Source organism: Nannobrachium achirus (assembly GCF_963921795.1).
Source record: "Nannobrachium achirus genome assembly, chromosome: 8".
Lineage (NCBI taxonomy): Eukaryota > Metazoa > Chordata > Actinopteri > Myctophiformes > Myctophidae > Nannobrachium > Nannobrachium achirus.
In genome coordinates, this window is record NC_137817.1 from 34,705,669 (window position 1) to 34,722,918 (window position 17,250).

General features: G+C 40.3%; 3 protein-coding genes across 4 annotated transcripts in view; 1 reads left to right on the top strand and 2 right to left on the bottom strand.

Annotated features, from left to right (window-relative positions):
- The window catches only part of stim1a (stromal interaction molecule 1a), a 38,400-nt gene extending 33,078 nt beyond the window's left edge, over window positions 1–5,322 (bottom strand). For both annotated transcript variants that reach the window (XM_080731429.1, XM_080731428.1), the window contains exons 1-2: window positions 5,197–5,322; window positions 3,398–3,530 (exon numbers count right to left, since the gene is read on the bottom strand). In XM_080731429.1, the coding sequence (XP_080587555.1) occupies window positions 3,398–3,518 (121 nt within the window). In that variant the 5' untranslated portion in view covers window positions 3,519–3,530; window positions 5,197–5,322. The remainder of the gene's footprint in view (window positions 1–3,397; window positions 3,531–5,196) is intronic.
- chrna10a (cholinergic receptor, nicotinic, alpha 10a) overlaps window positions 1–16,947 on the top strand; it is a gene marked incomplete at both ends in the record, with an annotated part of 245,748 nt that extends 228,801 nt beyond the window's left edge. Inside the window, 4 exons of the mRNA XM_080732101.1 lie at window positions 14,659–14,804; window positions 14,956–15,110; window positions 15,609–16,141; window positions 16,244–16,947. Of these exons, the coding sequence (XP_080588227.1) occupies window positions 14,659–14,804; window positions 14,956–15,110; window positions 15,609–16,141; window positions 16,244–16,947 (1,538 nt within the window). The remainder of the gene's footprint in view (window positions 1–14,658; window positions 14,805–14,955; window positions 15,111–15,608; window positions 16,142–16,243) is intronic.
- On the bottom strand, window positions 9,297–11,297 carry LOC308289313 (post-GPI attachment to proteins factor 2-like; the record flags this gene model as incomplete). Its single annotated transcript, XM_080730972.1, has 5 exons — window positions 9,297–9,427; window positions 9,803–9,911; window positions 10,210–10,316; window positions 10,469–10,718; window positions 11,130–11,297. 5 exons carry the CDS (start codon window positions 11,295–11,297, stop codon window positions 9,297–9,299), a joined length of 765 nt encoding a protein of 254 aa, XP_080587098.1.
- Window positions 16,948–17,250: the final 303 nt, after the last annotated feature.

The window sequence follows — 17,250 nt, forward strand, 5'->3', positions numbered from 1 at the left end:
TTTTTATTTGCTATTTTACTTACCCCGAGCTGCTTGGAGCAACGTGGGTGGTCCCGGCTCGCCCAGCGCTCACCAACGAGAGACGCTAGATGCTCCGACGATTTATTCCATTGAAAATGGTTTAAAATAAAGTTTAGACCCCCCCAATGTTCACCCAATGTTCATTGTAGGCGGCGCGACGTATTCCAGGGTGCCTATCCCGAACATGTCCGGGATATTTAATAAAATGAATTATTTTATCGGAGGCCTCAATGAAGCCCCGGTCTAGACGTCCATCCACGGGCCGTATTCGCGCTAACGGCCAAATCGCGCCGCCCACTCCAATAATAAATCACATCTTTAGACAGGATTTTCTCCGGATTGTGTCCCCAGACCCAAAGAGAAAGTTTTTTGCGGCTGAAATAGCTTTAGATCGGGCTTCTAAAGGGGTTAGCATTTTGGCTACGTGTCAGCTAGCTTCCTCCTCTCGACACCCATAGCATTGACTGGAGTGAAAACACAAGGCAGTTGGGAGAGGGTCGACGAAAGCTATAAAGAAGGTCAATGGAGAAATTTCTGGCACTCTAGCACCCCTTGTGGCCGGATGGCACTGTATGAGTTAATATATGTTTTTTTTTTAGACTTTTCTGCTTTTATCTTGATAGTACAGAGCTACAGACTACAGAGGAAATTTAGTGGACAGGAAACAGGGAAAGAGTCAGGGAGTGACACGCAGCAAAGGTTCCCCGGGCTCAGGAATCAAGTCAGTCTGCATCAGAGCCTATATGGTACGCGCCTTAACCACTCAGCCATTAGCGCCCATACACTTTACTTACTTCTGACAGTAGAATGCTGCGTCTTTCAAAGGCTCATTCAATTTCAGTGAGGCACACAAATGACAATAAAAACTATCCGTAAAAAGGAGGTTGACCCTGGCCTGTTTTCACACCTCTTGTGAACTTATCACATGCCAGCAGCAGTCTGTTTTCTCAAGCCATGGTTATGAAACAGTCCGCCAGTGGAGCCTGTCTGCCCTCATCTTCCTCCTCTCTCCGAAGGGATTAGAAACACTCTGCCACAGATCACAGATAGGCCTGCCGCTCCCACTGAAAGGAAATTTTGTTTGGCCTTTACCGCAGACACTCAGTCAGGGTTGTGTGAAATAGTTACTTTTTCAGTAAAGAAAATGGTCAAACTGGATGGAAGGAACTCTGGAATTTTGCACTGCAAAATGCATATCCAGAAACTAATTACATACAAGGGGAGCATAAACATGTAAAAAGAATGTGAAAAGTTTCAGTCACATACAAAGGGAGCATAAACATGCAAAAGGAATGTGAAAGGTTTCAGTCAAAACATGTATCAGACATTTAGGCAGTAGGTTAACTTTTCTCTCAAGCAGACGTAAATGTTAGCCACTTCACCAACAAGTCAAGGCATGTTGTCAGCCTTAACTATCCACCATTTACTATAGTTTTATATAATCAAGTAAGTACAGTAAACTCACTCAATGGCTTATAATAAGACTTTTATAACAGACACTTTGTTTGACAATTTGAATTACAAAATCATAACCCTCTCCAATACAAAGAGTTAACCGCCACATGTGCCTCTGCAGTGCAACTAAAGTGGGATGGAGCATTTCTTATCCTTAAACATTGGCTGTGTGGAACAGCCTCCTTCATTTTAGTGGCTAGGGGATAGGCATGTTTTTTGTTGGACACCTGGCCCAGACGCCCGGGTTTGAAGAAGTGCTGACAACACATAACCGTTGCTTTAAATAAATACACTGCCGAGTTTCCAGGCCACAGCATTGCATTTCATAGCTCTGGTTATCCTCACAACATACAATAGGCAATACATACTGTAAGTGAGTAGTGAGTCAGTCTTTTTCAGGAGCTTAAGACTTGTATTACTATAGCATGACAAGTTGACAACATTACTATGAACCTGCCACCTGTAGCTCTCTCACGCACCAAACTTTGATTCCCTCGCACTCATTTGGTTTGCAAACTTCCAGAGACAAAAGATAAGATATTTACATACCAGCGTGCCTTTTTTAAGCACAGTTACGCAAGTCGTTTTTGTGCTTGTATGTAGATGGGAACACACTCTTGTCTCTGAACCATTCCACTTCATAGCCAAAGAATTATCACAGTCACTGAACAATGTCTGGCAAGACTCGAAGGCCACTGTCAAGAATCAATTCTTCCGAGGACCATCGACTCATATACAGTATTTGTACTGTGCTTGCACAAGGTGTGCAACAAACATGTGTAGACAAAGCTAACTCACAACCGTTTACCAAATAAATCCATTGTGAAGAAACACACCCTAACAATTTTTCAGCTACAATTTAAAATTTTAAGCACAATGCTCATTAATATTTTAAAGGTATTACTGATCAAGTTATTAATGGTGCTTTTCAGGAGTACAATTACTTAATTAATTAAGTTGGGTAGCAGGCTCTTGCCAGCCTTCTACTACCTGGCAGAAAAATGTTAAAAGCCACAGTTAACAACACAAGATGCAGCAACGGGGGGAACAGATTGTTTCACTAAAAAGGGTAGAGTATGCTCTGTTGTGTTCATTGTTTTGCTGTTAGCATGATAGCAGTATGGATCATATAACAAAATATGACTTTCATGGAAATTGGTTGTAGTTTCTGTTCCCCATTTTTCAAAAGAATTATAAATATATCATCTGAGAAATCATCTAAACCAAATAATTACTGGACGGATATTACTATAGGGATTAGGGAAGTAGTATTGCAGTCAGAGTGCAACTGGTTTTTCAACAACAGCAACAACATTCACTTCCTGTAGCCGCTCTGATGAGTGAAAACTGAATTCATGCCAATACAATAATACTTTAGCATTATGTTATGGGGGTACATTAGCTCTTACTGTTTTTGCTGCCTATTTTCAATGGAAGCCTGCACAGATTACATATGGATTATGTGCTCAGTTTACTGGTGTGATCTGCTATGTTATGAAGAATGGGCCACTATGAAGATGAACTCAACTCAGGATAGACGTTTGTCAGGTTTCGTTCATGTTGCTCAAGGCGGTATAGAGTCACATAACGGTGCTTAAGATTTGTCTTCTAAAACCAAACAGTGGCCATTTGATGCAAAATGATATTAATTCAAATGAGGGCCCGTCTTACACCTGACATAAGTACCAAGATCAGCTAGAAGGTCCTTCTTGTTTGGGTGCCATGATCTAAGTTATAAAGGACAAGGCTTAATAGTGAGTAGTGTACATGCCCTGACTATTCTCAGCACAGCTACATTTAGAACCTGTACAATTTCACAGATAGGGAATGCAGTCTTGGCAGTGCAAGTCTATAGCCTGTCCATAATGATACTTTCACTGCTCAAAAGCAATGACCAATTATTTGATCATCCATTACTCACCTGACAAGCCATTATCAGTATGATGTTGGTCCAATGTGGCCATACAGACTTTTTCGGCCTGACTTCCCCCAACGATACAGAGAAATAAAATCCATGTGGTCACCAATTTGCTGAACTCCATAGCGAAGGTTTGCTGTAAAACAGGAAGTAGATTTGTTTGAAATGTCTCAAGGAGGTTCACAGAGGCATAACAAAAAACACAATTAAAGTGCATTATGCACTCGACCAGTTCAATGGCCTTGTGGTTAGAGTGGGAGGTCGGGGGTTCAATCCCCGGCAGAGTCGTACCAATAACTAATAATGCTACTCAACCCCTCTGCTTGGCACTCAGCGATAGGAGTGGATTGGGGGCAAGTCCCTGCGACATACTAGCGTCATGTCCAGAAGGGGGCACTTAACTTACGTACCCTACGTAAGTAGGGTTGGGATCCAGACCAGAACCGGATCCAACACTGAGTAACCGGGAATCTGATCCATCTCATTAGGAACAGTCTTTCTCTATGGAGAATAACTAATAATTGGCTCTGTATCGATTTACGATAGTCAGTCACTCGTATTTGATACAGACCGATTCTGGCAAAAATGTTACTAATTCGGCGGCAGTAACATTAGCGTTTTCTCGCTTTTTAATTTCATGGACCACCATAACTCTGAGACTATACAAATGTCTTCCATTTGTACACTCTCAGAGTTAGAAACCTGTAAGTGCATTGTGATGTTCATGACATGTTATTTCATTATGTGGGAGAGATCAGAAAGAGCAGATCAAGGAATACTCAATAGTATGTGAAATAATTCCATGCCAGGGACACTAACACTGCTCAAGTCAATGCTATTGCAATCCAATGGCTAGCTGGAGGATGGAGATGCAGGTAACCATAACTTGTCTCTCCTACTCAGGATCTTTGAAATAAGTTCTGGGTTTGTAGCTTTAATAATGTAATGTAATTGGGATTTTCTGTTGTGTTCAGAATGTTTTAGATAAAGCATTTCTTCAGTGATTGCAAATACTATTAACAACACGTGACAGCAGTTCTGTCACTTGACACTAGCCAGATAGCGATTGTCTTTCATCTCCACAAAAAAAATATGTCGTGTGACTTTACCTATTTTACCGAATTAAGTGAGCTTGTAGATCTGAATGTGAGCTTATAGATCTGATATCTCCGGCGTGCGGCACCGTCGTACAACCAATTATAAATTGGGCTGAAATCCAACCCACGACCCCCCAAAATACAATACGTAGGCGTATTTTCACACTGTACAAAGAAAAGCGTCGAAGTTCCGATATACCGCAGTCTGTCACAGTTTCTCTGAGCAGCTAACCGTGTTAGCTAGGAGTCTAGAATGAAAGAAAATGAGAAAAACCGCAGTGAATTGGGATGATGTCCACTCCGCTATAGCGGACATTACCAAGCCTTTACTTCGGTATTTTAAAGTTACTATTATATAACTATGTGTATCACTGTTATGTAGATCTGACTGGGGCACCAACGTCAATGTATGTGCCAGCTAACCAGAGATGGTATAGCCTTTATACTCTGTAGTACGACGGTGTCGCTCGCCCGAAAATAACAGATCTGCAAGCCAACGACGCGTTGCGGTGCGATGCGTCGCTTGCCTGTAGATCTGTTCTTTTCCTGGGCATTGCGACAGCCTCGCACGATGGGAGCTTGTTAGACGCGGAAGGCAAGTTTGGGGCAAAGCTACACGTTTTCCGTGGGTTGCAAACGCCTGGAGGAACGAAACACAACACCATGACACATATAAGAATAAAATACAATAATATAACAATATACCTGTCATATACCCTCCCTGGCCAAAACGATCCGTGGTTTCAGCTCTGTATGGACATTGCAGCAGATGGCTGGTGCCTGGTGGTCCCTCGGAGTCGAAGCACGGCAGACTCCACCTCTATCTTTCTCTCTAGAAAAGGTCTGGCTGGTTCTGTGGGCTCTGCTGCGAAGCAAGCCACCCGCATTCCAAAACAATAGACACACAAGACCGTGCGTATCGCTTTACTTCCTGTATCTGCGTGCTGTAGGCGACCGCCCCTTTAGCAGACCAGAAGTAGGGCGTGAAAAGGTGGAGAAGTGCCTCCCGTGGACTGGAGAGAGTGGTTCTCAAACATTTTCATGTCAAGGACCCCCCAAATTGACACTTTAATATCAGCCCGCGGACCCCCCATAAGAGAAGAGCTTTACGGCTCATTAGGCTACGGACCCAATGGTATTTCTATCTCTGGGACCCCAATTTATATTGTAAAATATAAATCTGAGAGTGTACAAATGGAACCAAAATTGACCCCTTTTGTACAAGGGCCATTTGTTTCCATTTGTTTCCCAAGTAGGCCTATCATTTAGCTGGGGACCCCCTGGAACACCCCCAAGGACCCCTGGGCGTCCCCGGACCTCAATTTGAGAACCAATGATATAAGGGGCTGCTTGCTGGAGGGCGGGGAGAGGCCACAACGCCCAATCAGACCAACAGTGGAGTGTGGGAGAGGCTATCTTCCAAAAATGATGATCTTTGCCGCAGTGTTGCGAGTGAGCGATGTGCAGGAAGTGTCTTCTTCTACAAAATGCCTCCGGCGTCTTTTGTTATTTCCAGAGCCACTGCTAAACGTGCTGCCTCCTATGCGTGCCTTGACTGGATGTAGGCTTCTACTAGGCTATTGCAAGTTTGAGCTCGTTTGAGATTTTAGAATGCCCCTCAAAGTGTGACGATAACACAATGTGTGATGTACAAAGATAGCTTACTTAGTTTGATACTTATTTGGTGGGAAAACATTAGACCTACCTTCTGGCTTGATTGAACAAATGCCATTGCCACCTCATTATTAGGAATATTATGTTGGCGCCAGGGGCGGAGAAGTTTCAATATTCAAATGGGTGCCCGGTCTTTGACGCCGCTCATTTTGCCCCCCCAATCCCCCCCCCCCCCCCCCACGCGAATTTTTGCCCCCCCCCCCTACTTGAGTAAAAGTACAAAAGTATTGGTATCAATAAAAGCAAAGTAGCCCACAAAAAGGAAAAGCTACAGTATTTAGGCTAAATGTATTTAGGCTACATCAATTAAATTAAATTCAAAGGAGCTTTATTGGCATGAGAAAACATACGTTTACATTGCCAAAGCAAGTATCCAAAATAAAATAAAAACATGCAGTTGAGAGAAGAGGTGAAATGTATACAGTTGGAGGAGTAGCCTACAGCATTAACAGATTAACAGTAGACATTATCTCAGTTTAAAAAATAAACTGTGGGTGATAAATCAGCAGTTTTCATTTACATTGAAGTTGCTATTAAAATGTCAAACTATTATTTACCACACACACACTGTTTTTCAATACTTTTCGGTAATCATGACATTTTGTGAGAAAGCATACGTTTACATTGCCAAAGCAAGTGTCAAAAAATAAAATAAAAACAGTCTATAAGGGAGAACAAGGAACATGTACAGGACGGGGATCATTAACAGAGCTGCATCACACAGACAGCCAGGATGTGGGGGCGGGCTTTGACGCTGTTTGGGACAAAGCAAAGGTGTGAATTCGGCCGAGTGCTAAAAATGTTGTCTGGTGAGAAATCAATGGTTTCATAGCTGGGTGCTTTAGCTCTCAGGCACCCCCTATATTTTCGCCCCTGGTTGGCGCGCTACTTACATTTCTTAGAACAGTTTTACTTCTAATCATATTATAGTCTATTTGATACTTTCAGTGGCTTTGAATAAAAACTTGGTTCCGTTGTCAAGTGCCTAAAGACTATCCAGACCGATATTCCCATATTTAGAGATATGTATCTGTCATTACAGTCAGTCCATATGTCCCTGTATGGACATATGGAGATCCCTGATTTCATATAGGCCTAAAATATAAAATCTCCCAAATTCTTGGAAAGAATATTTGCACACCAGCTCTTTGAGGTCATTGAAGGACTAGGACATATTTTCAATATGTTCTAATTTGTCTGGCTTTGTAGCCTACAACATACTGTTGAACAGAAACGGCATTAATAACAGCGGCAAATGATCATCCTAATGCAGTGAGGATGATCCTGGACCTGCTGAATTTTGATACTATTGAGAACCTCTAAATATAGTGGGTATCTTTTAATTGACATTGTATCTTCCATTGTCCTTATCTACAGTTACAGGGTTCAGTCATTGATACTACCCTTTTTCACTTTACATGTTACTTCTATCTGGTAGCCAGTTCAATAGGCTCTATGCATATACGCCATTTTGTTTTACTTCCGGGTGTCTTTCGACTTCCTTCACAGGTGTTAGGCCTACCGATGATACTAATGAAGGGTCTGTTCCATTCTGGTCAAACAGAGTCAGGGTGCTGATCTGGCATGTTGGCTCACTGGAAACACTCTGCTACACCAGTGGGTCTCAAAGTGTTCTTGAGTGGGTTCCAAATGTCCCCATACAGGTGTGTAACTCTGAGAGTACAAATGAAAGCAAATGGACCCGCAAGGGTCCATTTGATTCCATTTGTTGATTCCATTTGTACAGAGTTATGGGAGTCCTTGATATTAAAGAACCACTGTGCAATAAATCAAACAGAGCCTTAATTAGTATATCAGTAACACCTGTGAAGGAAGTCGAAAGACACCCGGAAGTAGAACAAAATGGCGTATATGCATAGAGCCTATTGCTAATTTTCATCATTGCTACACGGATGACATGCAGCTGTATTTTTCAGTTAAGCCAAACTATGGGTAATTGTTTGATGATTACCTGGCTGCTTTTAATGAATGGATGGCACTGACTCACTGTACCTTAGCTACATTTAAAATAGAGGTTCTTCGTTGGCCTTTGTGTGTCTCTGAAGCAGGCCTGTCTTGCCTGAAGCTTGTGCAAAATTTTGCAGCCAGATTGCAAACCGTACAGTAGATCTCATATCATAGTATAGCTTCTTTGGCATAGTATTTTATTTGTTAAAATGAGGTATGTTACATTGTAGTGTAGGACAGAGATTCCCAAAGTGGGTGCCGTGATGCCAGTCCAGGGGTGCCTCAGAATATTTTGATAATATTTGGAATTCATCAATATCACTTCAGTTTAACCACTTACTGTACTGTAGACACTACAAGCTCACAACACGTCACATTGTGACGCGTTGTGAGCTTGTAGATCGTCTGTTTTTGGTGAACCTTCCCCCCAGAATAGTGATGCTGGGGTTCAAGTGGTTAAATAAAGTTGTTTTCAGTCAGTTTTGATGGAAACGGACATTTCTCCAATATGATATAAGATTCTAAACATTAACAGTGTAATTCAGGGGTGCCGTGGATGAAAAAGATATTTACAGGTTTGCCCTGACCCTGAGTCAAAAAAGTTTGAAAACCCCTGGTGTAGGGCATACAGTATATGGTCAACATAGGCGAATATATGCCTGACACCCAGTATATTAAGGCACACTGTGTACACATCCTTTGCAAATATTTGTATTATTTCCAAGTATTTCCTAAGACAAATAATTAAACATACACTATATTGTTTTAAAAGTATAATTATAAGACATTATTACACATACTGTATATCACATATAGTGTCCACAAATGAGACTGAAAACAGGTAACAAGTTTGCTATTGGCATTTTTGTTTGGTTGTTTCATAATCTGTTAGGGCACTACAGCTGAGACTTTTAAAAAACCGAAAAATCCCCACATTATAGTTAACATGTAATACAATGTAGGCTATTGTATACATAGGAGCATTACAGTTTCTCGGATAAGAAACAAATACTAGCAGTGTGCCTTAAACTTTGTAAATTACAATTATAAATGCATGTCAAGTACAAATGCTTCAAGAAAAGCCTCAAGCAATCATAATGTGATAAATCCTTCATCAGTTGTGGGTTGTATGATTGTACAACAGACTATCTTTGTTTGACTCCTCAGAAGTTTTTATCCTCAGAGGGTGAAATGATCATGACCTCTCTGCTCTTAAAGTCCCATAAAGCTGTGAGATGAAAGGCCATGTTGGAGAGGACAACCAAATATTCAAAGAGGGCAAAAAAGGTATAGCCTGTAAGGGAAAGAAAATAGCATAATTTAATGAGTACCCCAATGTGGTTTGGTACATGTAAATATACATTTGACTTTGTGATATTTTAACATTATAATTATAGAGAATTTGGCTTGCACCAAACAGTGAACTTTTATTCCTCAGTGAGAAATATAGTGTCTCCCCTTCACATCAAGATAATTTGAGCATTTATCATTAACATAATGAACAATATTTTTTTTAATCCAAGTTGTTTTTCAGACAATAACTGCATACAACACGAAAAAAATTAAGATTCATCTATTGATCATGATAATTTAGCTTTAGCTTTTTATTCATTGCTTAAAATTGGGGAAGAATCGACCAATTTAACCTCATAAATACAGTTTTACTCACTTCCTGGTTCACAGTACATGTTGTGTTTCCAAAAGAAGAAAGCAGCAAAAGCACAGAAGGAAATATAGAGGACTAAGAATCGTACTTTCCAGTGGTAAGACTTAGTATCCTGAAGGGGAAACATTACAGCAATAGTCACTAGTCTGAAAGTCAATGACATCCTTTACCACAGTGCCACATTGTGGTCATTCTTAAATTATCATGTAATACAATGTATTATGGTATGTACATTAGGGGAGTTACTCAGATAATAAATAAGTAATTGCAGCAGAGATGCCTTAAACCTAACTGTAATTTACAATTTAAAAAGAAATGCATGTAAGAACACTTCAAGCAAACATAAGATAATGTGTAGCTAACATTCAGTAGCATGAGAGATTTTTGTGTTTTGAGAGGGAGTTCCTTACCTCAGGATTTAGTGAGTACCTCTTGATAGTATTCCACAAACAGCAGGTTATCGACATGTAGATAAGGGCGCTGATAAGGAACAGGACAAAGCCTTCCTTATGTACAACTAAAAACAAGATAAAAGGATGCCAAGACAGAAGGAGAGAATGTATTTATGTGATCCTGTAAATGAAGCAAAAATGCATTTTCCTGAATGATAATATAATATAAAATCAATTCATCCATTCATTCAGCTTTGAAAATGTATTGATTACTCACAGTATGTCTCACTGGATGACACATAGGTAAGGAGCAAGAGACCCAAGTTTTCAAAGAAGGCAAAAACAAGATTCAGGAAGCTGAGCAAACTCTCAGGGAACCTTGATGTGAAGCGTCCTTTATAAAACTTAAAGTATGTCAGGGCTACAAGGAACCTTGGTGCTGAGTGTAGTCCAATACAGAATCTCCAGATGTAGCTTTCAGGGATTAGGCTTATTGAGGCACTAATAGATGGCAGATAATTAGGAACCTGAGAAAAATGATAGACTAGGGTCAGGTGAGTCTAATGCTGAAAATTTAGGTGAACATTTTAAAATGCAAGGACCCACCAGGGACCCTCAGGGGTCGGAGGGGTTCCCAGACAAATTACTTAATATAGCATCAAAACAGTTCAACCAATTTCACCAAGCTGATACAAGCTCATAATGCATTGTGAGCTTGTAAATTTGCTATTTTCAAAAAATCGTGAATTTGATTTAAGTGAATGTGATCGTGAGAAGGCCTATGTAAATATTTGTGAAACATTTTAACAACACAAATCTTGTATGGAACTCGTTGTCTCATATATTCTGATGGGGGTCCATAAGCCAAATGCATACATTTGAGAGTCCTTCCTTGACATGAAAAGGTTTTATTTGAGAACCACTGTATTAGCATATACCTGACAATGTGTTCCAGTAGAATCTTCGAAGTGGAAAGCAGAAGATATGAAGACACAACTTATTAAGCCAAGCAGTGGCAGGAAAACAGCACCCAAAACACAGGTGGAGAATGATATTCTGACGACCAGGGGTCTCTCATACCCCAAGGTATTTGGACTGTGTAGCATCCTAAACTGGGTTAGAAAACATGAAAACATTTTTGGCTGATATGCATGCGTCCTTCTGATTAATTTCGTGCAGTTGCTAAAATTGTAAATTGCAGTAGCGGTTATCTGCTCTGTGCAGTCAGTCAGTGACACAGAATTCGGCTACCATGTAGGCAATTCTTAAACAGACCCTCGTGTTTTTTCCCCCACGCAAATACATGAAAATGCCCATGCCTCACATAGTCAACGTGTTAGATGAAAAATTAAATAGGAATAGCCTACCCGGAAGAGAATTCAGACCAAGCGGCCACATTGCGATGATAAAGATGGATGACGCAGCCTATCAAAACATGCACAGACCTTTAAATTATGTAGCCTATATGAGTGTCAGTCTATCCTTAAAAGTCAAAAAATAGCGAAACTACAAAAGCAACCAATTCACCTTAGCAAGATGCAGGATACAGGACGCGGAATAGGTGTGTCGGGAACTGTCCTTGGTGCTGATCTGTTAGCGTGTTGCCAAACAAAGATATTTTTTCTTTATTTTTCTTTTCTTTCTTTTATTAGCCTACAGTTCAGGCCTTTCTGGTGGAAAAGGTGTATAGGTCTAAACTAGTATTTTAATAATGTTCCATTATGTGTGTGCCATTAGTGCAGTGGTGTATCTAAGTAACTAAGTACATTTACTTAAGTACTGTTACAGTACTCAAGTAAAACTTTTAGGTATTTGTAGGCCTACTTTACTTGAGTATTTCCAATTTTGAATACTTTTACTTCTACTCCACTACATCTCGGATCCAAATATTGTACTTTTAGTTACTAGTTACTTTGTAGATCTAGATAGATTATTATTACAAAACATACATTAACAAAATGTACAAGCTAGATCTGCTATTTTCAAAAGATGTGTATAGGCTTACCTTTTAAACTCGAAATGGGACATTCTGCATAATGAATATTTTTACTTTTGTACATTTTGATACTAATAATTTTGTACTTTTACTCAAATACATTTTGAATTCCGGGCTGTTGCTTGTAACAGAGTATTTCTACATTGTAGTATTGATACTTTTACTTAAGTAAAACATTTGAGTACTTTTTCCACCACTGGCCATTGTGTGGGATTAAGCTTTGTCTGTCCATCCACTGCCCCGCCTCCACGTTCAAGCGCCGTCTGTCTAGGAACTGTCCATAAACTACACATGCCATTACTCCACGAGCAGCCCATATTTGAAGTAAACTGCTGGTAGGCTACGGCATTGTCATTTTTCATAGATGTGCTCAAATGATCTCTGGATCGAGTTAACCTGTTCTGCAAGATGAGAGTCCAAACATTAGTCCTACTTCTGTTAGCTATAAGTATCAATATTTTTCCTGGTAAGTTTTTTCTTTCTTTATTTCTTTCAAGAAAATTATGCCACATGCACAATAATTGATGATCTTTAAAGGCTGCAAGGCTGCAAAGACTGGAATAACAATTATAAAGAAAACGACACAATACATATTCTGGTAGGCCAACTGACCATTTTAAATTGTATATACCTATTAGTGATGCCATAAGTGATGATGCAGATATTTAAGGATTTGCATAACCTGTTAATGTAGGTTAGGGTAATATTTGTTGTGCACTTCAATGAATTGTGACAATTATTATTGATAAAATATTTGTATGTGGCATGGAGGATACTCTCCCTCATAGCCATTTCCCAGAATTCAAAACTTCCAGCAAACATGAATGTATTCCACTCAAAATGCTTTATTGAAATAGCAATACTAGTTGTCATCTGGATTACCGAAATCCAGAGTTGACATTGTAAACAGGCAGCATTTTTGCAATGAATATGTTTTTCATTTTCAGAAAGCTTCCTTCCTTAAGTTATACATTATGTGAATTTAAAGGATCCTAACCATGTCCTCTGACCATTTTAATAATTATAGCCCATGTTGTGTTTCGGTCTATTTTCATTTTCTCACTGATTCAGTATGTGTGCCATGGATTAAGAGGTCACCCAACACATATTCACTAAGGGTCAACAGAGGAATCCACAGTCTCTCTGCATGCTTCATGAGATTTGCCTTATCTCTAGAGTGTTATGGGACAATCCAACCTGAAATCCATTCTGTCCCCCTTGCACCATCTGTCATCTGTCCACATGTTCTCTGACACTCTTTCTCCAAACAGAGCATCCATATTGGTTTCACTCAATGTTAAGAGACAAAATGCTTTATCGGTCAACTCATAAGCTTTGATTGAATTTAGTTGTTGCGATCAGATTGACATATCTTTCATTTATTTCATGTATTTATTTTAGCAATACACATTAATTAACATTAGACTCGTAAACCAACCCCCTTTCCGGAAATCACATTTGCATTTGAAATGCAAATGCTTTTTCAGGAAGGGGGGTGGTTTACGAGGCTAAATTAACATCACTATTCTGTATTAAATGAGTCAGACTACCCAAAAGGATCATTTGTATCTACTGCCCCTTGATGTCAAAAGGTCAAAAGGTCAAAAAGAAAAAAGGGAAAAAGAAAAAAAGATGATGAAAAAGAAAACATTTGTTACTGCATAAAACAAGTACATACTGTAAATTAACCTTGAAGTAGTACACAACACCATACAGCCAGTAAAGACCACACTACACACAACATTTACCTCACAAACCTGACTATTGCCAACAACCAGTGTTTTTGAGCGGTGGTCACAACGCTCCTATACGTGGCCGTGTGTGTGGGTCTGTCTGTCTGTCTGTCTGTATGTCTGTCTGTCTCCGGGTCTGTAGCCTGCAGTAACCTTTTCTGACCACACATGTTAAGGGAGGGGCGCTGTTGCACACACACACACACACACACACACACACACACACACACACACACACACACACACACACACACACACACACACACACCGCTCAGTTCACACGAGTGTGATTTTAACAGTATACTGAATACATTATTCGTTGTTAGGTTTCTCAAGTTAGCTAGAAGTATGGTTGGTATAATGTATTAACCTCTGGAGACTGCTCTATAAACTGCATTATGGATTTTTAAAACAAATTATGCATCATTAAAGCTACAGTGATACAGTGATGGATGATGGTATCCATTTAAACTTTTTTCAAAGACCTTTATCCAGTCTATAAATAATGTATTTCTGAACGAATATTTGGCTTTTGTGTTAACTGAAAGGTAGGAGGACACATCATCATTTTGTCAGTTCAGTCAAATACAGCAGCAAAGCCATAAGCCTGAGCTGTACTATGTCTTATGATGGTGTCACTTGCTGAATAGAACAGATCTTCAATGACACAGTCATATGACAAAGTCTAAATTAGGTTTTAGAGAGATTTAATGAATTCTTTCCTCTCTCCTGTCCCAGTGTGTTGGTGTGCTAAGGCGAAATATGCACAGAAGCTTCTGAATGATTTATTCGTCAATTACAGCAGTGCATTGAGGCCTGTGGAAGACACTAATACCATCCTGAATGTCACCCTGCAAATTACTCTATCACAAATCATCGATATGGTAAAACAAAGCACTGCTTCCTAATAAGCAGAAAACAACAAAACTAGTTACATGTGTCTGTCTTTTACTGCTTTTACTTATGTTCTGTTGCATTTCCTTTTCGATGCCTTGTTTGATGTGGTCATTATTAATGACCTCCCATTTCTTACAGGATGAGCGTAACCAGATTTTGACAGCATATTTATGGATACGGCAGGTGTGGATTGATGCGCTCCTCACATGGGATAAAGATGATTATGACGGACTCGATACCATCCGCATACCTAGTAGTTATATATGGAGACCTGATATAGTCCTATATAACAAGTAGGTCGGAGTGGTGTTGGGTTTTACCAGGTGAGGCTGTAGCAGCGGATCTTTTGTCGGTGGAAAAGGCACAAGCTGAACATTCCTTGAAGCTGTTATTCATGGTGTTCAGGTTCTTATCTGCTTTTTGTACGCCACTTAATATTCCACTTGAAAAGAAAAAGAACATTGTAATGTCCCAGTATTATATTTGAGGTGTAGTGATGTTGTCGTGGCCAATAAACAGAGTGTATGATGCAGATATTCAGAGCGTACCAGACTGAGGGAAGAGTTCAAGTCAACTCCTCCCTCAGTTTCTGTACTTGTGCCTTAAATCATTAAATAACATTCCTCCTGTAGTCCAGCCACTAGACCTACATAGTTGTTTTTCCACTAATCTTCTGTTATTGCCCTATGGGAACTAAAGTATGAAAGGAGACATCGGCTAAAATTAATACATAAAAAGGTTTTTAGTAGTGTTGTGAAAATCATGGCATTACAGTTGTCTCTGTATTTCAGTGCTGATGACCATTTCACTGGTTCCATGGACACCAACGTGGTGATCCGGCATGACGGCCAGATAATGTGGGACTCCCCAGCTATCACCAAGAGCTCCTGCAAAGTAGATGTGGCGTTCTTTCCGTTTGATGCCCAGCAGTGTAGGTTCACCTATGGCTCCTGGACCTACAATGGCAACCAGCTGGACATCCTGATGGCCATGGACAGTGCTGACCTGGCTGACCTTGTGGATAATGTTGAGTGGGAGGTGCTAGGTATGGACGCTAAGAAGAGCGTCATCTTGTATGGCTGCTGTGCTGATCCATACCCCGATGTGACATACACACTAAAACTGAAGAGGAAGTCTGCCTTTTACATATTCAACTTGCTCATTCCGTGTGTGATGATCTCTTTCTTGGCCCCGCTTGGGTTCTACCTGCCTGCTGACTCTGGAGAGAAAATATCTCTTGGTGTCACAGTGATGCTGGCCCTCACTGTCTTTCAGCTGTTGGTTGCAGAGATCATGCCACCTTCTGAAAGCGTACCTCTTATTGGTAAGTACAATAAAATCTGCTAAAAATGCATACATAAGAGATCTTTGTGGAAATTAATGTCGTGTTAATGGTGTTGATTTTTCTGTCATTTTCCATTCACAGGCAAGTATTATATTGCGACCATGACCATGATAACAGCATCTACTGCCCTCACCATCTTCATCATGAACATACACCACTGCGGCCCAGATGCCAAGCCTGTCCCCAAGTGGGCCAAGATAGTCATTCTGCAGTATCTGGCCAGAATGTGCTTTGTTTATGAAGTAGGCGAGAACTGCCTGTCACCGCAATCAGAGAAGCAAGAGACTGTAAAGAACACAAACTGTACCATGAATGGCCAAGCTGGCCCTGCTGGCTGGGAGGACTATGTATTGAAGGTGGAGGGAGGACAAGAAGGTTTGGTTTCCAAGATCCCAGAAGAGAAAGAGGACGGGATGGAGCAGACAATGAGTCCAGTAGGCTCAATTGGGAAGAATCCTACCAGCAATTACAGCTCCTGGAAGAATGGTATTTTCATGAGCATGGACTGTGGAGACACACAGACATCCACAGGCAGGTGCAGGAAAGGGGGAGTGAGTGATGGAGAAAATAATGGAAGAGAAATTAACTGCATGACCCAGTGGCAGGAACAGCAGCTCCTGCGTAACATTGAGTACATTGCCAACTGTTACAGAGATCAGAGGGCCACACAGAAAAGAACTGGGGAGTGGAAGAAGGTAGCCAAGGTCTTGGATCGCTTTTTCATGTGGCTATTTTTTATTATGGTTTTCTTCATGAGTTTCCTTATCATGAGTAAATCCATCTAGATGTAGAACATTTTAGTTTTTTTGTCTGTCATTATCGTGTTAACACATGTCTGCATAGTAATAGTTTATTGCCAGATTCTTTTCTCATTCATCATCATGTAGATAATGAAAAGAAGATGTACAATAAAGAGTTCAACTGTACGACTAGAACACAGCCTAGGCTACCTTTATGTTTTGGAAGTTTAGAAGTCTAAAAACAAGTAAAGGAAATTGTACCATACAGTATAGCCAGGTTCCACACAGGGTGCTGTTCAAACTCACTGCTCCTGATAGTAAGAATAAGTTAAATGCAGAGGTAGAATT